The sequence below is a fragment of the Gordionus sp. m RMFG-2023 genome, chromosome 4 (genome assembly GCF_954871325.1).
Source record: "Gordionus sp. m RMFG-2023 chromosome 4, tfGorSpeb1-WG-v2, whole genome shotgun sequence".
Taxonomy (NCBI): domain Eukaryota; kingdom Metazoa; phylum Nematomorpha; class Gordioida; order Chordodea; family Parachordodidae; genus Gordionus; species Gordionus sp. m RMFG-2023.
This window is the reverse complement of record NC_088778.1, coordinates 23,794,693-23,818,816: the sequence shown is the minus strand read 5'-3', so window position 1 is coordinate 23,818,816 and position 24,124 is coordinate 23,794,693. Positions and strand designations below refer to the sequence as shown.

General features: G+C 28.4%; 1 protein-coding gene across 1 annotated transcript in view; it reads left to right on the top strand.

The window, feature by feature from the left end:
- The first annotated feature begins 208 nt into the window (after positions 1 to 208).
- The window catches only part of LOC135928744 (uncharacterized), a 43,440-nt gene continuing 19,524 nt past the window's right edge, over positions 209 to 24,124 (top strand). The window contains exons 1-23 of the mRNA XM_065465199.1: positions 209 to 344; positions 7,178 to 7,239; positions 9,930 to 10,109; positions 10,218 to 10,310; positions 10,373 to 10,563; positions 10,990 to 11,321; positions 12,268 to 12,362; positions 12,548 to 12,679; positions 12,876 to 13,086; positions 13,384 to 13,514; positions 14,731 to 15,049; positions 15,398 to 15,582; positions 15,904 to 16,092; positions 16,415 to 16,576; positions 17,092 to 17,295; positions 17,475 to 17,570; positions 17,715 to 18,026; positions 18,374 to 18,532; positions 18,750 to 18,887; positions 19,033 to 19,197; positions 19,387 to 20,736; positions 20,841 to 22,238; positions 22,477 to 23,994. Coding sequence (XP_065321271.1) covers positions 326 to 344; positions 7,178 to 7,239; positions 9,930 to 10,109; positions 10,218 to 10,310; positions 10,373 to 10,563; positions 10,990 to 11,321; positions 12,268 to 12,362; positions 12,548 to 12,679; positions 12,876 to 13,086; positions 13,384 to 13,514; positions 14,731 to 15,049; positions 15,398 to 15,582; positions 15,904 to 16,092; positions 16,415 to 16,576; positions 17,092 to 17,295; positions 17,475 to 17,570; positions 17,715 to 18,026; positions 18,374 to 18,532; positions 18,750 to 18,887; positions 19,033 to 19,197; positions 19,387 to 20,736; positions 20,841 to 22,238; positions 22,477 to 23,994 — 7,641 coding nt within the window. The 5' untranslated portion in view covers positions 209 to 325. The remainder of the gene's footprint in view (positions 345 to 7,177; positions 7,240 to 9,929; positions 10,110 to 10,217; positions 10,311 to 10,372; positions 10,564 to 10,989; positions 11,322 to 12,267; positions 12,363 to 12,547; positions 12,680 to 12,875; positions 13,087 to 13,383; positions 13,515 to 14,730; positions 15,050 to 15,397; positions 15,583 to 15,903; positions 16,093 to 16,414; positions 16,577 to 17,091; positions 17,296 to 17,474; positions 17,571 to 17,714; positions 18,027 to 18,373; positions 18,533 to 18,749; positions 18,888 to 19,032; positions 19,198 to 19,386; positions 20,737 to 20,840; positions 22,239 to 22,476; positions 23,995 to 24,124) is intronic.

Here is a 24,124-nt window from a genome sequence, read left to right as displayed (position 1 = left end):
CCTTGATGATGGCTTTGCCACCTTTCATAATTAATCTTGAGAAGTTAAATTTTTTTTAATAAAAAATACCTATTCTTTTACGAGACATTAATCATTGCAAAAAAAGATATTATTTTGAAAAAATAAAATATATGGCGGTATAAAATAAAATAAATAAATAAAATAATTGGATATGATTCACGTTTTGTTGTTATTATTTTATTAACATTTTTTTTTATTATGCAATATTTTATATTTTATGCTTTGATTTGATTTTCTTATAAATTTATATTAAATATTTTTTATTAAATAGAAAAATTTATAAAAAATATCCAATCAATATTATATGGCTGATGAAGAATCAGGTAAAAAAAAAATTTTTTTTATTTCATATTATTTTAAACCACATTTTTTATAAATAACGAGAAAAAAAAGGTAAGGTTAGTTAAATAATGTATCATTAAATTAATTTACTATATAATTAAAAAAATTTAACCCCATTATCCGATTCTCGAGGTTTTGCTTCATAAATTATAAAAAAGAGCCAAAATATCAATAATTTTGTAGAAATACTTTTAAAATCTTGATTATTATTTTTTACCTAAGTATGCCGATAAAAAAAAAACAAATAAAAATTACACCCAACTTGAGGCTATAATAATCCATACCCGATTGAGCTAAATTGTTATTTTTTAAAATTAATAATTATAACATCTCATCTCATCTCATCTCATCTCATTAATGAAAGAATTAAGATTTTCATCATGATGATGAATGTTTAAAAAATATAATAAAATTGGAAATTTGATATTGATAAAAATTAATAACTTCGAGGCATGAAAGTATATTATTATAGTTCATTTTTCTCTCCATTATTCAATTAATAACCATGATTTTCTTTTCTTGATTGCGAAGTTATTCCTTTCATCATAAATACTTTTTATTTTGTTATAATAATAGCAAATTTATAATATATGGGCAAATATTCAAAATATACGCAAATATTTAACAACTTTTTTTTGTTTTAGTAACACCTTATTTATTTTATTTGTCTTAAAAATTAAAAAATAGTATAGTATAATTAGTAAAATATTTATCAACAAATTTTAATTTGATTTATAAATATTCGCCTTGGCCAACGTTGAATTTCCCCAGTTTTATTTAAGTTTTGAATGAAATATTCGAGATGCTATAGGTTATACAAATTATTACAAGGTAAAATAGAATTTTAATTATTAACCTTGTTATTGATGTTTAGAAATGCAAAGTAAGCCCGGCCCAAACACCGGCCTATTTTAAAAAATACGGTTCGGGCTGGGTCGGACCTAATATAAAAAATTTGAGCCGGGTCATGTCGGATTTAATTTTCGAAATACAACAAGAGATAAATTTTAAAATTTTTATAAAAAAAATAAGGCTCAATATTTATACTCTATGTTCAATGTAAAAATGTATAATTATATTAAAAAAAATTAATTTATATAAATTTGGCTGAGCCGGGCGGACAATGAATTTTTTTTTCTGGACAAATAACGTTCGAGATCGGGTCAGGCTTGGAAAATTTGGTCTAATGCAGATCATTATATTGATATAACATTTTTTTAAAATTCAGCTAATCATTTGGGGAGCACGCGTACACAAAATTTCCTTTAATATAAAATATTTTAGGCGTAAATGTTAGACTTAAACGCGCTGAGCAGCACTATTACTTTAGCGGCGGTATCGTCGCTTTAAAATCGATAATTCGATTTTCTCCAAAAAATTTGATTTAAGCCAGAGTTGGAAACTCGACGAATCCAGTTCCGGTTCCAAATTATTTTTTAAATATTTCCGGTTTCAAAATTTAAACACGTTTCTGAGGTTTGCGATTTAGCCGTATCAACCCTCGGATTATTTTCGAAACTTATTTCAGTTTATAGCCATTGAGTTATGAATGACATCATATTCTGGATTGTTTTAAGTTGGTACATAAATTAAAATATTGGTCTAAACGTTTTTTTCTAATTCGCATGTTTTGTGATTCTTAAAAGTTTTACAAATCGTTAACTATTTTATCATTAAAATAGTATAGTTTGTGAAATTTTGTTTGAAAAATGACAAATGAATATGTTTACATGGAAAATATCAGACACATTAGCTACTTAAAATTGAATATTTTTAGTAGAAAATTTAACAACTTTTTGAAAATTTAATAGAAGATTACGGACATGTTCCTTATCTCTCAAATGATAGTTATTCAATTCTTGAAACTTTTGAGTAGTTTTTTTTAATATTTAGGACACAGACTTAAATAAATATTATACTTGTTATTTAAATATTTTTCGATACAAATATGTGGAAAATTTTAAAGAGCAAACTATATAGACGGCTAAACAGACAACTGTCTAGAAATATGCCGAGTGTTGACACGGCCTCTAAAAATGAATTGCAACATTTTGAACAATTAAAAATTTGATCACACTTTTGTTAGAACCAACCGGTTCTTGTAAATTTTTCTGGTTCCTATAAATTTTAAATGAGGGATTTAGGCTTGATTTTCCGTTTTAAACTCTGATTTGAACAGTCAACGTTATTGAACTTAATATTAAAAATTTCAATTTTAGGCCTGAGCATGGCCCGGTCAGGTCTGAATTTTTATTTTTGGGCCCGATTAAGAAAAATATAAATTTATAGTATGCTCTCAAATTTAGCAATAGCATTTAACGTTGCCTTTTGCAAAAAAGCGTTTGAAGTGGTATTTAATTTAACATTACTATTTCGCTTTCAATTATTACGCGTTATTAAATACTAGAGAAATTTTAATTATACTTTTTATTTTAATTTTAAAAAATTGAAATTTTTTAGAATTTTTTTTAAGCCTAAAAAATATTAATTGGATTACCGAATTTTTAAGAATGAACTGGGATTCTGGTTAACTTGTATAACTTTACATCAGGGACTTCTACGCCTCTTAAGCCAATATTGGTATTTTATATTATAACAAACAGTTCATCTTCTACCACCGGGGAGAGGGGGGATAAGACGTAGAATTGTCAGCTAAGTCTTTAAGGCAAATTTTTTAAACTTTATTCCAAGAGTTGTGGTTAATTTTAGCTCTTTCGTCTTAAGGAGTTTATTTGCCAATTTTGATTTTTTTTTTAAAGAAGGGGGGGGGGGGTATAAATTTTTTTATCAATGACGGAGGAGGGGTGTAGAAGCCACTCAACAAAGCATAGTGTTTTATAATTTTGGTAATCTTTAAATATTTATATTGTTATAAACAAACGCAAATTGACAATTCAATTTTTTAAACATAAACGATAGGGAAATAGTTAGAGATCTTGATCAGATGATCATCTAATAACATCTCTGACCATAAAATTTTCTTAGTAATTAATTATAAACCAAAGATTATTTTTTTTATTAATTTCCTTATTTTGTATCTTAAACTTTTTTCTCACTTGTACTATTATTTTTTTTTTCAAATTGCTAATCATTAGTTAGAATCACTTATTTATTTTTTTTATATTGATTTTATTCCCCAGCAAGGCTGATTATATAAATATATATTCTTTTATCTAATTTTAATCCATTCATTTACATAATCATTTTTTTATATACTAATAAATAATTTATTTTCTATACTCTACCCAAAGATCATTATTAAAAATAAATAAATAAATATATAATTTATTTTTTAATTATATTTTTAAAACAAAACTAAATTCAGTAGAGATTTGCAAAAAATAACTAAAAACGCTTTGCCAATCCCAAACACTAAGTTAATTAATTTTTTAATGAATTTTAAAGCCTAATCATCCTATTCTCACCCACCATTACTAAAATATTTTAAATTTTAATATAAAATGTTATATTATTTGTTTAAATTTTAGTGGAAAAAAAAAATTCGAGACCCTCTTTACCAGGTTAAATTTTTTTAAAAACTTTCCTAGTTTATAAATATAAATGTCCTCCATTTTTATAATTTTTATCATTTTCAAATTTGTCTCTATTCCGTTAATTGTTTCAAGGGTCAATTCTAAATACAGATGTAAAATTATCCAATCCGATTCATAGAAAATGTTTTCATTTAATTTTAAATGATTGAATCCGGTCCCCGGTTTTATAATTGCCGGTTTTCGAATTTTTATTTATTTTAAGCCCAGTCCGGGTTTACAATTCGTTTTTTAAGCCCGATTCAGTCCAGATTTTTTTTAAATCTTACAATTTCTACGGGTCGGGATAGATTGGGTCTATGTGCAAATACAATGAAAACAAAAAGTGACTTATTGGCCGGAAGGACTGACTTAAAATAGTCGAGATAAGTGAATGGTAACCATGCAACCCGAGTTTTCTGATTTATTTGATAGGCCTTTCGCGGGTTTTGAAAACCACCATTTAACAGCCCGCTCCGGCCGAATATTAGCACTGCCCCTAGGCTCCTGATTATAATGGTTTTATTCAAAATTTACTTAAAATTTGAAAACATTTTAATGAAATAAATGAGGGGGTGGGGAGGATAAGGAACTGACTATACATTAAACTAAATAGGGGTAAGAGGGTATTTACTTCTTGGGAAATTTGATATACCGTTTGTATATGATATTATGTTTTTATTAGGTTAATTATAATAATTAAATTTCATAGACAAGGCAAAGGCCGACGTCATATCATAATCACGTCCATTTTTTTGCTTATATTTAACATGATTTAATTTTCGGGCCTGCCATAACTTATAGATCCCGAGGCAAAATGGCATCAAGCACTTAAAAAATATTCTAGATGAAAAATCTTGAATATTTTGATAGGAAGGAAAACAACGTGCCCATCTTGAATTATCTGTCTTCTTCTGAAGAAGAGTAATTAATATTATAAGGAGATCCTTCTTTATTTCGACAATCTATTTTTATCTCTAGATACGAAATCCGTGAAAATATTTAAAAAAAATTATTTAAATTTTACAGCTGTACCAAGAATTTTTAAGGATGGCATGACACTGCTGGATTAGAAAAAAAGTCAAAATTGTTTAATTTTTATAATTGCAAACAATTTTCAGGAAAGGGCCAAGTGCGAATTGTGGAAAAACGTAATAGAAATTAACACCCACAATCTAATTGCAAATAAATCAAAATTTTGCAATTATTGAATTATTGCAACGATACAACATTTTTAAAATCAGTAAAGCGTGCATCTTTAGTTATCTTTCCCAATTGATGAAACGTACGCAATAAGAACGCACTTCTTCGGATAATGAAACTATTCAAAATTATCTTCCATCAACCAATGTGCGATGATAGATTATCATTTTTTAAGCAATGTCAAATAATCATCGTAACCGAATTACAGACTTTTTTTTTATTTAGGAAATTGTAATATTTTTATAAATAAAAGTTTAATAGATTGCAAATTATTGATAATAAGCATTTATAATCTTAGATTTATCATAATATAGAATTATTTGAAAGCTTTTTATCGTGTTAGAAATTAGTGAATGAAAAAAAAAAGAAGAAAGAAATGTTTACTATATATACCGAGGAAAATATATTTTCGGCCCTGTCAGCAAATTTTTTTTTTTAGCCCGACAAGTGTCAAAATGGGAAGGGAAATGATTTTTTTTCTCTAAAATTGAGGTATGTGAATTATATTTTTTACGTTTAAAAAAATAACTTAGTAATATATATTTTAAAAAACTTTGGGCATTGGTCCAAAAGGGAGCCTAAATAAAGCAGGTTCATTATTTTAACAATATTCAATATCTTCCCTTTTTTAACGCTTTAAAAATATAGTATTTATTTTGTATATCGATTTTATAATATTAGCGACCTTGAAATAAAAATAAATAAATAAATTATATTTACGGATAATCAAATCTATCAAAAAAAAATTATTTTTTTTGGCAAAAGCTGGGTCCTATTTTGATATTATAATTAATAATCACTTTTTAAAAAAAAAATTAATTTATTAAATGCCCTAATTAAGTTATCATCTTTTTTTTAAAAATAAAAAATTAAAATAAATAAATGTGTCTAATAAGGTATATCTTTTTTTCCGAATTTGTCATGTATCAGACCTATTTTTTCGATTTCCGATCCTTTCATAAAAATTTTCGAACCGAGTCTGAGATGTCCGAGCTCAATCGGATTGGTCTGTACAGGGTACTATAGTTTATTACACGAAATCATACGAATTCGAACAAATTACTACTAATTGTATAAAATTACTATGCGTTAAGTCTAATATTCTATTCGAAAAATTTTAATCTTTTTTTCAAAAATGATTATTTTTTGGTTACAATTTTAAAATAACCTAATCTTCCTGTTATTCGAGGCTCCAAATTATCCCAATTGACTAAAATTCAACAATTTTTTTCAAAAAGTAAATTTGTTTGAATATTTTTTTTTTAATTCAAACGAAATTTCGAATTATTCAACCAAATTTTCATTAACCCTTTTTTAAAAAAATTTATTTATAATACAATAACCACCTCCTAATCCTAATTAATAAGTAAATACCAAATAACAGGGGGGAGGGATTAGACTTGTGGGCCGTCGGCTCATGTCAGTTGACGCTTCTGCACATAGGTCTAGTAGGGATACATTTTTTAAATTTCAATGTAGTAATTATGTAATATGTCATTTTATCAATGGATATCTATTAATTCATTCACTTTATTTAGATTAATAAAATGAGTTTGTTTAAAATTGATATAAAATGTGGTTACGGGAGTAACAAAGCACTACACAAGGAGAGGATACAGCCTGGTAGTAAGGGAGATTGATTGTAAAAAATCAACGAAAACAGAAAAATTGAATGAGTAAAGGTTAGATAGATTGTTTTAAAAGGTTTAATATAATTATACAAAATTGCCAGAAGTGTTAATAAATATAATTTGATTTTAACAGCAATTACCCTGTAATCAGTTAAAAATGTCTCAACAAATTTTTTAAAAAGATAGGATAGAGGATGAAATGTAAAGAAAATCAATTATAAAATGTCATCTATAACAGAAAAATTAAATGAATAAGAAAAAAAGGAACTATAGTTGAAACAGACATATAATCTCGGCAATAAGCAAAAAATACCCCAAACAGAACTTTATTGAAAAATTAGGTTAGTTATAATATTGATCAAGATTATTTTTTCCCTCAATATACTTAATTATCAATAATACTAACTTAACAAAATTAATTAATATTTTCTTTTAAAATTAAAATTATAGATATTCTCGGATCGTTGGAGAAGAAGGCTTTCACGAATTGGATCAACATAGTTTTAAAGGATGTAAGTGAATAAGAATAATTATTATATATTATATATTAAACCCTAATGAAAATGGGCCCGGTACAATAGCTTAGCCAGGATTTTCTAATGGGGGCTTCGCTAAAACAAACCCTAATCCTAAAATATTGCAATGTTTTGTGATTTATTAGTGTCTGACTTCAACCTTTATAGTAGCCAGTATAAAGGATAAAATTATTAATACAAGATTTTGGCCAACCTCAAGAGTAAATTTTATCAATTTCAAGATCATAATTGTATACTAATTTCCGTTTGATAGATAGTAAATAGAAAAAAGAAAATTGTCAAAATAATATCGGGCTAAAATGAAAAATATAAAAAATATTACCTGGCTTACGCTAATATTTAACCTGACTAGTACTTTGAATTCTTCTTTCAAATATGAGAACCACGAAAATAAACTGAATTTTAAACTAAATGTGAACTATGACATCAAGCTCTAAACGTGGTGAGTCGAGCTTTTTGGAATCACAAATTCTAAAATTTATGCTAAACCATTTTCTTTAGTAGTTGGTTTAAAGAGGACAAGGATTATTGGTAAAAAATTTCAAAATTATCATCATACCAGAACAGAGAATCTATCTGGTTTGCATTTAGTGCCTTATCAATTTTTTAATCAATTTCGCAAGCCATTAAAAAAGTAACCGAAATATGAACCAAAAACTAAGATATCATGTCTTAAGTAACAATTTCGCAACATTAAAAAAGTAACCGAAATATGAACCAAAAACTAAGATATCACGTCTTAAGCATCAAATTAGCCAATCATCTAAAATTATCTTGGAAATTTATGTAAATAATTAGTGCATATTCATACTTATTTACTACTTCAACCCTTTGTTTAATTAAATAAGATAGTGAATATTCTAGCACAAAGTAATTTAATAAAATTATTCATTATAAAAATCCTATCATCTTTTTAAAATATAAAACTTGATATGGTTGTAGCTTTGAAACTTTTTTATTTAATAGCGGCAAAAAGGTAGTCTAATGGACTTGTGCATATCTGTGCTTAATATTTGTTGAAAGAAATAAATTATTGGTTGTTTCTTCATAATGAAATTGACAAAGTTAATTTTTTTAAAAAGCAAACTGTACAAGTTTTTGCAATATAATTTAAAATTTATTTAAAAAATATATAAATAATCAAATCCTGTTGATCAAAATTATTATTTATAAATTAAAAACATAAATATATATATATATTTTTTTTAATTTAAAGCATTTATATTATCAATTTAGTAAATTTTAAAAAAAATTGTTCATTTTTTTCATGAGGGGGAGGAGGGTTCAAATCCGAACTCTCTCACCTACGCCACTGCTCAGGTATAATAAAACCTACCCATAATAATAAGTGGGTAATGGCTAAATATCGGCTAATTCGGCTCAATCTTTAGGCACCTTCCGGAGAAAATTCGTTAATAAGGCGCCTTAATTTATATTAGCTTCTTTCAAATTTGATCTGCTATCTTTTTAGGAAAAAATCAAAAGCTAAAATGATAGCTTTCGGCTAAAAAATTTGCTTAAATGGCTAATAATAAATAATTACTCCATACCCCGTCACATTTTAACTCCCCCAACCCCTCCAATAGTAAATTTTTACACCAATCGTATTCTTAAAATTAGTGAATTAGGAATAAATAGTTTTTTAAGCGCTACATTTCTAACAGCTGGTATGGAACGCCATTTAGGAATGTTAACGACCAAATATTAAATTTTTAATGAAAAAATAACCACAACTCCCATGTGTCTAACATTTTAACCCAACCATCTTCCTTATATTATGGCGTTCAAGAAGTTGTTTTTAGATTTTTTAAAAAAATCTCGATCCGTATATCTAGAAAAAATATGAATCGAATAGAATATTTGCATTATTCGAATTCGATTTGTATTTTTGAATCAAATAATTGTAGTTTGTATTCCTAAAATAAAATCATAAATTCGTTTTAGGTATAAATCCGGATCGGATACGGGTGGCAATTATTTGTCCCGCCCCGGAGTTCCAGGTCTCTAACCTACTTAGACACAGTTTTTTATGTTAAAAAAAATAAATTTTGTATGACGCCGCTAAATCGTCGTAACTTACTGGCCTTGATTGAATAATTAGGACAAACCAAAAACAATTTTGTTTAAATATAAAAAATAATTGTATTTAATTGTATCGGTGGTAAGTTAAATCCTCTATTATTTATTTATAAAATAGATTTTTATCGAAAGCAAATCAAGATTTAAAATGATCCTTTAATCTTTTCTCTATCATATTAACAAAATATACAAATTGCTGATCTATTGTTATCGTAATCTTCTTTTTATTTTAAAAAATAAATATTCCTTTATTATGTAAGTGGTTAAAATATAACCCTGAAGGTTTCTACCTTCAACCGTCTATACGAGAACGAGTGAATGCTTAAATAGCCCATCACATGTTTTTTTCAAGGTTAATTGAAATTATTTTAATATATTTTATACTTGGCCAGGCCCAAGTATATATAATATATTTCCGGTTAGGGTTGGATCATGGAAGTCTCAACCCATCTCATTTATATATACAGGTGTTTTATAAAGATCATGATAATATCTGTAAGTTACTAGCTCATTTGTATTGTAGGCAAAAAAAAGTAATAAATGAATAAAAATATCAAATAATTTTACCAATTACATCCCTATTTTAGCACACTCCTCAATATGTAGTTACGGATATTTTTAAAGACCTTCGCTCTGGGGAGGTTATTCTCGCTTTGATCGAAAAATTGACGGGACAAAAACTGCAGTATGCTACCGGAAATTATCTTAAAATCATGGAATACATCGATAACATAGAATTGGCTATACGAGTCTTGGAAAAAAATGGCGTACTATATATTTTATTTGTGATTTTTCCTTTTAACATCTTTCTTTTGTAAATTATATTATCATAAAAATGTCACCATAATCGCTATTTTACAATAATATTTTAAAAGGTTAATTTGGGCAAAGTCCAGGCCTACGACATTTTCAAGGGGAACCATGACGTCATTCTCAGCTTATTGTGGAATATCATTTTGATTTTTGAAGTCAGTTGATAATAATTTTTTTGTGATTTCTATTTTATTTTTTTTCTTGGAATAAATAACAGATAAAAATAAAGGAACCCAAAGTGTGGGAAGAATTATTGGTAAAACGAGATTTTTATAATAAAATGCGAAACACTAGCGAAAACAATAGTAACCAACCAATAGCGTCTCAAATTCCCGATTTCCCCCTAAAAAATTTTTCATTGGGTTTTCCTAAACAAGTCCTTCAAGATTGGTGCTTAAAATATTGCAAGTTTCTTTTTTTTCTTAAAAAAAATGAATTTTATTTAATAAATTATTTATTTTATTAATCACATATGTGCTGGAAAAAAATTCGCCTTTATTAAGTATAAGAAGTAGTGAATTTTATTTTTTAAAATATTCTTTTTGCCAATTATTTTTTATAATCTCAAAATTTAGAAAATTTCAAAATTTAAAATTTCGAGTTGATTATGAAAAGCATTTTTTTTGATTGCAATTTTACCTCACATTCTCTGTAACAGCTTATAAGATATATCACAATTATATTAATCTTGCTTACACTATAACCAGTTGGAATTGTTACATTTTTATTATATGTTAATTATCATGAAACCATGCAATTTAAAAAAGAAACATTTTTTAATTTTTTTTATTTTGCCCTACGCTAACAATTTAAATGATAAATTACAATTCACAGCATGATAGACGTAGACGCCTATAATTTTTCTCGCAGTCGACAAGAGGAAATTTTACTTCTATCCAACTTGATAAATTTTATCGAAGAAGAACTCAAGAAATCATGTTCTATTACATCTCATTTAGGTTCTTCAACGAAAGATATACGGGATGAGGAGATTAATAAAGATAAAATCATGCTCACCAAATCATCCGAAAATTTATCAAAACTGGGTCTTCAATTTTCGGCCCCCTTAGGCCCATTCATTAAGAATCAAAAAGTGGATTTGGAGAGAGCCCAATGGGTTTATGATATGGTGGGCCGAAGACTAGGGATTTCTCTCATCAATTTTGGTATATACATATATTTTTTTTTTTGAATAGACGGATATTTTATTATATTTAATGCATATTAATCAAGTTTTTATCATTTCTCTTCAAAATGATTCTATTTTCATCGTTAATTTTAATCGGTTTAACCATCGCAAATCATTTGGTGTTTACTAAAAGGAACAACTTATGCTTATAATTCATTATGGAAGTTTTAAAAACTAGTTTCATTGTCTATGGTTTTGACCTGGGCTAAACGGCATTAGTTGTTTTAGTTGTAAAAATGTTATATTTCCCAATTCAAAATTATTATTGCAATTCGTTAGCCACCTCGCCTACAAAATAAATATATGGATTTTTAATTCCCTAGTTATTGGTTTATTAATCAAATTTATACTAAGTTAATTCGCTTCAAACATGAAAGTATGCATAGACAATGATATACTATTATCTAGCATATTAGATGTTATCTTGTGAGTTATTATGTCATCTCTAAATATTAATACATTTATTTAGACGATGTCCTAAATATCAAAAATATAATTAATAAACTTTTCATAACTTTAACAAAAAAAGAGAAATAAACAATTTTTCATGTAAAAATAAAATAGTGGGCTAAATCGTCAAATAAATTAAATTAACCATTTTCCCGTTTTAACCCTTTTTGCATATTGTAGCTCTACCTAGGCCTTTATAAGTTTACTTAAATAACTCTTCTGCTACAATACCCTTGGACAGTAATTGCCTAGACATTTCAAAAAAAGCCACAAAATATAATTATCCAAAATAATATCTATCGTAAAAATCTCGAGAATGGAAATGAAAAATAAATGAATGATTTATATCCTAAATCAACCTTTTATGTCATAGCATTAAAAAAGTTATAAGCGAGTGTCGTTTTACCCTGGTACCCTTTTGTCCCGGTCTTTCCTGCTTAGATTACAAATGAATTTATATTTCAATATTTTAGATTTGCTCAAAGAAAGATATGACGAAAGTGCATTGGTTCATTTTCTGATTCATTTTTTCCAAGGATATATAAACTCGGACACATCAGCTCTTCAAGTTTTTTTTTACTACAAAAAAATATAAATATAAGATTTTCCATTATTTATTTATTTTAAATCGTCAGATAGGTTTGTGGGACCATACTTATTACAATGTTGATTTGATTTATATTTATCAAATAAATTCTCTTTATTATAAAATAGCAACAATATTTACATTATTATATTCCAACTATTAATTAGTCTCCCCTTGGCGAAAACAAGAAAAGAGATGTGTCTCCAAATGATCTTGGTAAGTTGATAGCCAATTTGAAAAAGGGCATATGCAATATCGTGAATCAAGTTGATTCATCTATCCCTTATTTAGCTCAACAGGTATTAAATTTTGAAGCACATGATTATTATGAATATACTTTATATATTTTTTTAGTTTATTTAACGAATGGTAACTATTAAAAAAAAATTTACAAAAAATAATTAATCTTAAAAAAATATGTTTCAGAAAAAAAAATAATATAAATAAAATATATCAAAATCTTTTCACTCATATCCGAAAAAAACAAACTATCAGGAATTTCTCATATGGTCTAAAGTATTGACCCAAAATTCATTTTTAAACGATAAAATGAGAGATATTTATGATCGTGATACCACGGACAGCAAGCAAATAGGTGATGAGATATGGAACAACATAGAAAAACATTGGATGAGTTTGGACGACATTAAGACTAAGATAACCAAAAAGCTAAACGAAGTCTTATTTAAGGATATTTACGATTTATGTTAGTAATATATATATATATATTTATAATATATAGAGAGAGCAAATTTATACACATTTTTATTTTAACAATATCTTCTTTTTTTTTGAGATGAATAAAAATAAAACGATAAACTAAAGGAAAATATTTTATTTATGATTATATCATTTGGCTAAAAGAATGAGGAAGAAAGAAAGAAAAATTACGACTGCAATATTTTGCACTGTAGCTTATATTATAACCAATATAAACAATTCAAGAAATTTAGAAATGCAAATGTTTATAAAATCCAAATTATGATACAATTTTTTATTCTAGACGTAATGACGAAAGATAAATATTCAAGGGACGGACCCACTCTCACCTCATACAGATCAACGGAAAATCTTTCTATCGACAAAGATATTATAAAAAAGCAAGAATATCTATCAGCGATCAATAAATTAAAGGTTAAAATTTATTTATTTATAATGCAAGCAGCTAATAATGGTAACATGTTTATAAATCATATACAATATATTAATTACTTTCGCTACGCTCGTAAGAAACATATCCTACCCTTAACCTCGTCATCCCTTCTTATGTTTTTTTTTAAATGTGAAATTTAAATTTGCCTAACAATAATCTCAAATTTATCAATTTCTTTCTGAAAAAAAAAATTGAACTAGGAATTGTTAATAAAATGTCACTTCTCTTAATGGACAGGCATGGTGGGTAAACCCCATTCCACTAACTTGGGGCCTAAATCCGATTGTTTATTATGTAAGTTACTGCTTTCCACATATTCTGTTATAAAATAAACCCCTTTTACTTCTGAAATTTATGGTATCACTTGAAATATTTTGATCATCACGACCTGTAAAATATCCAATTTTTATATTATACCACAAGCTTTAATAAAAATTAGTTAGATACTCCTAAAGGGATCCAATAAATAAGCAGTCAAATCACTTGTGTTGTTTATATGATCTCTTCTTTTTTTCAAACATATTTCTTCATATTTTTTTAGAGTATTTGACCATATTTGACCAAGTCAAATACTCCTTCGGTCAATTGGCCGACTTGTCAACCCTTAATTAATTGCTAAATTTTATTAAATATAATATAATAATATAATTTGTCCTTATTTAAATAAACATCAATATTTTGATGGTAGTTTAATACAAACAGTTATATAAAAAATAAAATATTAGTTAAAATAAATTAAAATAAACATTGTTTAAAAAATATTTTTTAATTAGAATGAATTGGGAAAAATATTAAATATTATTTTATAAAGTATTTTTTAAAGTCAACTAATATAGATTTAACAATAGTTTAATCTCAAATTTCATTGAAAAAAAAACAGACTTTCTAATGATTAATTTAAATTTTTAGGACATAAAATTTCAATGTTATTTTATAAAACTTGATTTGAATAAATAAAATCATGAATAGAATTAAAGATATCATTAATATTAATAAAGAAAGAATTATCTCATAAACAGTTTAAAAATCTGTCAGCTATTAAATCACGTAGGATCGGAACCCACCATGAATGCGGCATTAATCATATAATTTTAAGATAAATATTTTCAAAAATCAGATGAAATCATTGGAGAAATCCAAAATCCACATTTAAAAGATTCACATTATATATATTTTTTTTAATTATTCGCATTTAAGGAACCACATTTGAAATCGCCTGCCGGAAGCTTTTCATTTCTCAACAAGCTGGCTACTTCACACAATCTTTCTAACGACGATTTCGCGATAACTGACGCAGAATCAATTATAAGAATAGATTTCAAGAAATTGTCTCACATATACCAATATTTACTCATTGTGGCAAAGGTCAAAGCAACGTTGAATGTCTTCAATAAGGTGCTTGATAGGAGTATGGGTATAGGTTCGTTTTCTAAGAACTCCTCAACCGATATAATTGAGCCCGACACTAATCTCAACGATAATTTGAACGCCCTTCTTAAAAATCTTAAATCGCTAGGTAGCTTGATTTACAATGATTTTTCTTTTAAATATTTAAGCTAGGGTTTTTTTTAAAAATGGTGAATTAGGTCATGGATAATTCGGTCTAATCTGATACCATCCTGTTCATAGTTACTTACTTCACGGGGGCAGCGGGACTCGTGCCCAATATTCTAAAAAATAGATAATATTGACCTTATTAATATTTTAAACGTATAATTTAACTCTCCCCATCCCCTCATAGAAATTTATAAGTCGTTGCCTCTGATTCCGCTACTTCCTAGGCGTCTATTCGATTGATTCTTTTTAATGATTCATTCAATAATTCGGTTAAAGTAATATCTAAATTTAATAAAAACATCTGAAGTCAAGGATCATGACCAAATTCTTCTTAATAGTTCGAACTATACAGATCCGCTGTGGTCGGAAGATATCGTAGTTATGGAGCATTCTATAGACGATATTCAAATTATCAATGATGCATGGGACGTCTACAAAAGGGATTCTAAGCTGGCTGGCCAATGGCTCAACAACATTAACAATTCCAACGAAGTTGATATTTTAATCTTAATAAAGGATTTTTTATTTAATGATGGATATATTATAACTTAAGTTTTACATGCAATTAAAATTTTGTCATTATTTTTCATTGGTGTTTAATAAACAGTTTTTAAGATTATTCTTAGATTTTCATTTTAAATTTTATTTATTTAATGAATGTCCAATATGCTGACAGATCTATCATCTAATATTACAATACAATTATAATTAATAATTTCGCATCACTAATATATGCATATTTAAGATATCCTTTAATAAAATTTTCTTAAAAATATGATATCTTATTTTCTCTTTAATAACCAACCTTTACAGCCCATAAAATTAAGCGATATCAAATCGCACGAATTTCTATTCGATGGACTGGACAGATATGGTAGTATTTTAACCTCCAATTGCTCTAAAAAATCTTCTCCTCGCCTACACTCCAACTTTAACGATATTATGGGTAGATGGATAAATTTGAAGAAAGCTTTCGAAAAGTATAGAGATATGGAAGATAAAGTACAATTTTTTTACTTCTCAGCAAACATTTTTTTTAAAAAGTGTTTATATTTTTATATATACTTTTAAGTTTGTTTTTGAGGATCTTTGGCAAACTTTTCTTTTTGGAAAAATTAGACAAGAGTTTATCCTGTTTAGAAATAAGTAGGGTCTCATTTTTTTGGACGGAAAATACATCTTAAATTCATATGGTCGAGTATAATCCCTTAATGAATCTGTATTAGAGAATGGGCAAATGTTTGAGATATAATAATTAATATTTTATCAATTTTTTTATTTAAATAAAATTAAACTCATTTATCAAATTATTCCCGCTCCTTAGTATTGGGAGGAGAAATCCGAATCTACCAAGTTATTAGGCACTGTTACAGCTGATGACACACGAAATTACACTGATACCTACATCGATCCAGGGACAGGCCAAGAAATCAGTATTAAGGGCCAAAGCAGCAAAAAATTTGAAGAGAGCCTTAAGGATAAAGAGGTCTGCCTGTTACGCTTTTATAGTTATTATTATATTAGTGTAATTATGTACAATATTTTATTTTGAGTTGTAAGATTCCCTTATAATCTTTGAACTTTATAATGTAAATGGTAAATTTGTCGGAATAATAAGGCAACATGGTAGTTCAAATCACGCTACAAAAATTTTATTTTTGAATGAAACATACTATATATTTTTTATTAGTTTTCTATTGTAACTATAAACGCATAATATTTTGAAATAACTGACAAATATTTTGAATTGGTGTCAAATTTAAAAAGAAACAATTTAAATATTTCTATTTGAATTATGTCATAGCAAAGTATGAAAAAATCTTCTCTTATAATTTATGAAGAAGCGCCATAATTAGTAAACTTAGTTAACAGGCTTGATAAACCGGGAATTATTTTACTTAAACTTTTAAATAAAATGATAGATAACTTTTTTTGCTAGAGTTAATTTAAAACTTGAACACCCCAAAAATCTTATAAATCTTTGTATTAAAAAATAATAAGGTATTAATCACCAAAATAAACGAAAGAGTAGTTTTTAAACCTGTCTTGAAAAATCCTGATGACAATTTACATGAGGATCCAGAAGATTTTATAAATAAAAAGGTTTTCAAATCGCTGTACGATAGTCTTGTAGTGCCACATTTGGACAAATTTAAAATCGGTTCATCAGCGCCCGATCTTAGCCAATATTTGTTATTGATTCAGGTATAAGAATTTACCTATAGAAGATAGTCATAGAATAACTATAGATTAAATTTAATTTTTTTTTAAAATACATTTTAATAAATTTAATTAAAAGTTAACCTAAGAAGGAAAGAAAGAAAAGGAAGAGAAGGAAAAATTGATGATGTTAAAAAATATGATGAAATTATAATTATTTACAGGAATTTCAAAAAGAATCCCTGACGAAACTCCAAGAATTGAAAAACAAAATCAATAAACCCGAGAACGCCGATTTAAGATCTCTTATAGATAATAAAGTAAATTAGATTGTAAATTATTAGCTAATTAATTTTATATAATTGAATTTAAAAATATATTTTTTATTTTACTTACAAAATTTATTTAATAATAATTTTAAAATTTATTTTAATTATTACTCATTTGTGGAAACATATTTTTAGACAAATCTTCTTCGATCCAATATTAAAATCTTCGAACAACTGCCATTATCCCGAGCCAAAGATATAGACGAAAAATTGAAAAAATGGTCGTATTTTATGAATATAGAAAATCTAGCTGATACCGATCCTCAAGACCTACAAGAGTTGGCGGATTCATACAAGGATATGATCCATACAGTAGCCTTACCATATGGAGACTTTTTGAATCAATGCACGGAACTCTACAATAATAGCAACGTGATATACCCTCACAATGAAGTTGATTTTACGTACATGAAAGACCGGCTGCAGGCCATGCACGATATATATGACGTGAGATGGCTTATTATTTTATGCATTAATTTTTTACAAAGAATAAAACAATTTAAATAATTTTCCTCAAGATATAGTCCCCTTAATTTTAACATATTTAAATGGCCTTAAAATGAAACTAATAAAGTGAGTCATCCTTTAACGCGTCTGCGAGAATGCTTGCTTGCTCCAATAGTATAAACAATTTTAGGAGGAACAAGAATTTTTTTTTGGGATGGCATATATATAATTGTTCTGTGTATTAATTTTATATTAGAAGGAAAATGAGGTGTTTTAACTAAAGGAACCTATTTTAAAGGAAGCCTGGCCAAAATATAAAATATTTTGTTGATAAAAATTATTTCTAGAAAAATGTTAAGAAGTCTAACGAATACAATGATTCGCTGAAGCAAATGATTCCTCTTTTGGCTCATTACTATTTCGATTGCGAATGCGTGTACAAGTACATAGCGCAAGTCAAAGAAATCTTAGCATCCAATTTAAAAGAAAGTCACGTTAACCTTAAGGTATTACATGATAATACACCCAACTTCCAAATTTATTAAAATTAAAAATAAGTATCTTTATCGCTACTTTTAAAAGTTTGCAGAAAAAATATTTTAGGATTATTAAAATTAAATTTAAACGTGAAGGGTAGTAATTAGTAATTTAAGTACCGAGAATCTGAATTCGCCATTTTAGAATAAAACCTTATATTATAGCTTAATTTATGTTTTTTTTTAGAAATTTACGATTAAATTAGACGATAATATTCTGACGGATTTGGAAAGCAATAGCCGAAATTTGATATTCATCTTACCATCTGACCACCAAAAAAGTGCAATTAAACATAAAACTGATAAAATCGAACGTGATTGGGAGGTATAAGACATTCTTTTATAATGTTACTCTTTATGTTTTTGTTTATTCATACTCGATATTTTTTAAAACTCGCTTATACATTTTTTGCTTTCATTAGATACTATTTGTAAATAATGATATGTTTAAAAAAAAATTAATAATATAGCTTTGCAAATTCGAAATTATATTGATAACTTTGGTTAACAGCTTCAAAGTTCACGAAGATCGATTGGATAAAATTCTCCAAAAGTTTAGGTATGAGTTGAATTATGAGCAGGAGAGCTTTCAATCCGGAAAATTTGAAATATCGTCCATTTTGGAAAGATACAAAGTGATCCTTTTTTTAAAAAAAAATTACCATTTATACAATTTATAATCCAGTGGTTTATAACCATGTTTTTTATACCTTAAATTTTATTTGCCATTTTGTCACATTGATGCTCAATTTGAAATTCTTTTACTATATTTATTTATCAATATATATGCTAGATTCTTTTAAATTTAAAAATATTTTTTTCAGACATCCTTCCCTCCATCGACGACCCAACTTATCGACGAAGACTTGAGTAAAATGAATACAACCAAAAATGAGATAGCAACACTAGTTAATTCTCCCCGATATTTGCAAAATTTGAAAGATATAGACCTGTTCAACCAAACTTTTATTCCAAACTCCTTATCTATAATCCTAGGAAAATCATCTATTTTTGAAACCTTAAACTCCCATGACAAAACCTTTCAATTGAATTCCATACCTGTTAGCTTAGACAAATTGTTGACAGAAAAAACAGATCTATGGCACATGACCAAAGAACTGATCGAAAAATTTGGTCGTTCTCTCCAATCGGCGCACTCCGAGCGGGAAAAATATTTGTCTCTTCTTACCATTATAAACGATCGCTCTAAAGCTATGGGGATTCAAGTCAATAAACTGCTCGAAACCCTGAAGCAAACGGGGCTGTCTAAAGGTTCAACTAATGAATCAAAACAAGATCACCAGTTAAGCGAGATAAGGAATCAGAAGCACAAATTGGGGGATCTGATTGTAAAATTGGAGGAGTTAGACATGATAATAAATGGCGGAACTTACTCGTCCATCGTGCCGGATCCTATATCCGCGATAGATAGACGTCATTTCCAGGTTCTCAACAACAATTTGCTGGAGTTAGGCGACTTTTTGAATGCATTGGAAAATAATTATCTCGAACTGAGAAGTATTTCTTCAACGAGTAGCGGATTTTCGCGTCATAATACCGAACAAGAAAGTCCGCTGTTACAAGGAAATTTCGATAAAATTCCATTAAACTCACCTATGATTTCTCAATCTCAACACGAAATAGGTAACGAAGAAGTCAATGTTAACGTTCACAAACGTGTTAAAATTGACCTACCGACATTCGATCTATCGGATCTCAAAGTTAGATCCATCCAAAATACGCCTCAAGCACAAACTACACCCAATAGATTAGATACGAATATATCTATTATCCATAGGGAAAATACTGATAAAATTGGATTGGATGATGAGCCCCGATTTGATAAGTTGAGTAAGATGGAATTCCGTGATCAAGTCAAAAAAAAAGTTCCTGTGGAAGACCTTAATGATGATGATAAAAATAAAGACGCTACTAAAATCTTGAAGAGAGCTGATTTTTCCGTTAAATTTTCGGACATAGGTGATGTGCATTCCAACGTGGTTGAGCTGAATTCTCAAAAGCGCTTAAAGGAAAACCAGACGTTACCTTCACAAACAACACAACTACCATCTAATGAATCCATCGTTTCTAAAGCTAAACTCGATAAGCCTGATGCTTTACATCCGATTACTCAACTATCGACTGATAAAATATCTACTTTCGAACTTCCTCACGTAAAAAAATAAATAGTTATCGATGTTTTACAAATTTATATATTTATTTATACATTTACTATATTTAATTTATACAATATATACATTTTTTAAACATATATTAGAGTGACAAACCGATCCAAGATGACAAACCATCTTTATCACTGAATTCTAACTTCAACATGAAGGCTAAAACTGCCGATACAATCGAAAAATTTACGAGCATGACACACGAGTTTACGAACGCACCCAACGTAAAGAGTTCTAAAGAATACGAACAATTATTTTTACCTGATATTAGAGTTTGGGCAGGAGCTACACAGGAGGATTTGGATAAAATTGAACAAATAAAACCCAATACACGAATATTTCAGAAGGAAGCTACACCTACTTTTCAAACCGAAATGCCAATCAATATAGAATTGAAGCATGATCACAACGGACGTAAGTATGCCAAAAATATCGAAGAAATTGTCGTAAAAAAACCCGAGCCATCTATATCTCCTACTGATCTAGTAAACGCCGATATTTTGACCAAGAATTTAAACAATGAAAAGAAAATTCTTCTCAACAATAAAGAACATATGACTGTTCATGGCCTTAAAGTCGACAATCAACCCCAAAATTCTTCAAATATTAATAATAGTGTAAGCAATCTTTTATGCCTCAAGGAAACATTGCCACTAGTTGTAAATTCTGACGCTAATAAACTCCGAGAAAATGTCTCAATAAGTGTATCGCCTATCGTAGGACTCGATAAAAACTTGGCCTTTGATAACCTTCCCAAGACCAACGTTGCACAAAATCACACAGGCTTGGATATTTATAAAGCGCCGCTCGTTGACGAAAAAGGGAGACAGTTGCCTCTACCCAATATCAGCAGTGATCAAAATATATTCAAGCCTTCAACCAAATTACATGGCCCAAAAACTGACGATGCAATAATTAAACTACCTAAGGAAATATCTATTAAAAACGATGTTTTTCTGGGCCAACCTATAGAGAATAAAATGAATCAGGATAACCAAAAACCCGTCGTTGATAAGGAGAAATTCCGAGACAGGGGCGTATTGAAAGAAAAGAAAGAACTCGAAGCCAAGATAACACCTAATATTTTAATGACCGAAGAAGAAGACTCGAATAAAGATCATATTAAAAAGGATTTGGCAGGTAAACCGATCGATATTTCCCGAGTCGAGTCAGGGGGTACTTTGAAGAAAGAGGATAATGCATTAAACACCATACTCCACTCTGCTGGCTTAATCAATTACCCGTCAAAGGAGGTTGTTTCTGATCCTTTACACAAACAACCCAAAGAAGATCGCTCAACAAGTAAAGAACCCGACTTTAAAGGCAATCAATCATATCCAGAAATGGGAGAGCCCACTTCGCGAGAACCTAAACAAACCGATAATATTCAAAATGATAGTCCTATTGATGAGCAACACAAGAAATCTGAGGGCTCTACTCTCAGTCAAGCGGGAAAACCAGTTTTAGAGGGTATACAAGGATCTCCGGAAACAGTATATATTTTTAAAAAATATACGGCTAATGCTGTTTGGTGCATGCGTTTTGGTTTTTTTTGGTCACCTATTTATTGACTCATAATGAGAATTTTTTGAACAGTTTTTTTAAAATTATTAGATTATTTACTTATTATAATACCTAACAATGAAGGGATTATTGACTAATATTAAATAGGCTTATTAAGCTTTAGCAAATTTGCAATAATTTATCTAAAAATTTTTTTTGCATCCTTAGGGAATTATCGAGCAATCAAATCTTGACCAACCTTCTCCAATTCTTAATATGAAATCGGAAGAAGAGCCAAACGTCACGAAAGAGGACCCATTTGTTATCTACTATCATCAATATGGCGAAACGCATAACCCTGTTTCTACAGAACTTAAGGAAGATGTTAATAAAATTCCAGAAGAAACAATAATGACAGATTATGGAACCTATACGAATGAGGAACAAGAGCCGGTGCCACTTGAAGATGTGATACCCGAGGATGGCGATAAAAATTTGACGATTAATTTTGAAAATTCTAGCCCTTTGAGTGTTGATGAAGATAAAAGAAAAAAACGATTAGGATTGGAATCGGGTCCAGATTATAAAGTCGTGTATTTAGTTGAGACAAAAGATATTAAAGGTAAAGAAGATCTCGAAGTCGAATCAGTTGACCATGACGATGTTAATTTCGAAAATATAAAATATAATCAGCCAATTATAGAAAATGACAGTAAGATTAAAAAACTCGATAATGTCGATAAGGGTAAAAGGGGGGTTGATGAGGCGATCTCGACCAAATCTATAAAACCAAGCAACGATGATATTCCACCTAACCAGATTTATTCGGAGACTAGTCCTGGTGAGGAGAGTCAACCTCGTATAGACGTTAGTAAAGTTGAACAAGTTGATGACGATCATTACCCTATTACAAATTACAATGTTAAAAAAGCGGATTCGCTAATCAAAAGTCCGAATCAAATAATTAATGATGGCGATAATGGAGTAATCAGAGATTACAAATCAATTGATAATTATTCTGAAAACCTTACAAGTCATATATTGCCTCATTCAGCTCAGCTTAATCAAGACTCCGGAAAAATTATTAACCAAGGAGGTATACAAAAAAGTATAGATAACATATCACTTAGGAGTCAAAATGACGATAATATAATCCTGGCAGAAGTCAATAGAAATGTTAAGATAGAAAAGAATCACGTTCATGATACGCCTACAGTTAGCTCAGACTTAGGAATTGATAAAAATGAGGATGAAGTAAAATCCCTAGATGATATATTAAAACAAAAGAAAGAACCTGATGCTGAAATAGCTGACTCTAATATTTTAATAACCGATAAAAGCGACTCGAATATAGATGGCATTAAAAAGGATTTGATAGGCAAACCGATCGATACTTCTATTGATGATAAGTCCAGAGTCGAGTTAGGCGGTACTTTGAAGAAAGAGGATAATGTATTAAACAATATACTTCTCTCTGCTGGCTTAATCAACGAATCAAAGAAAACTGTTTCAGATCTTATACACAAACAACCTAAAGAAGATCGCCCAATAAGCCTTGAACCAGGGTTTAAAGACACACAGCCAGACCAAGAAATGAGAGAAACCACTACTGGAGAGATTGAAAAAACCAATGATACACAAAATGATAGGCATATGGATAAGCAAAACAAGAAAGTCAAAGACTCCCTAACTTCAGATCAAAAGGGAAAAACAGTTTTAGATGATAGACAAGGATCTCCGGAACAGGTACAAATATTTTAAAGATTACTGCTGAAGGTTGCTTTATGCATGTGTTTTTACACCTCTTTTTATTTAGACTCTGATTTTTGAATTACTTTTTTTAAATATTTAAGTTTTATTGGATTAGTTACTTTAA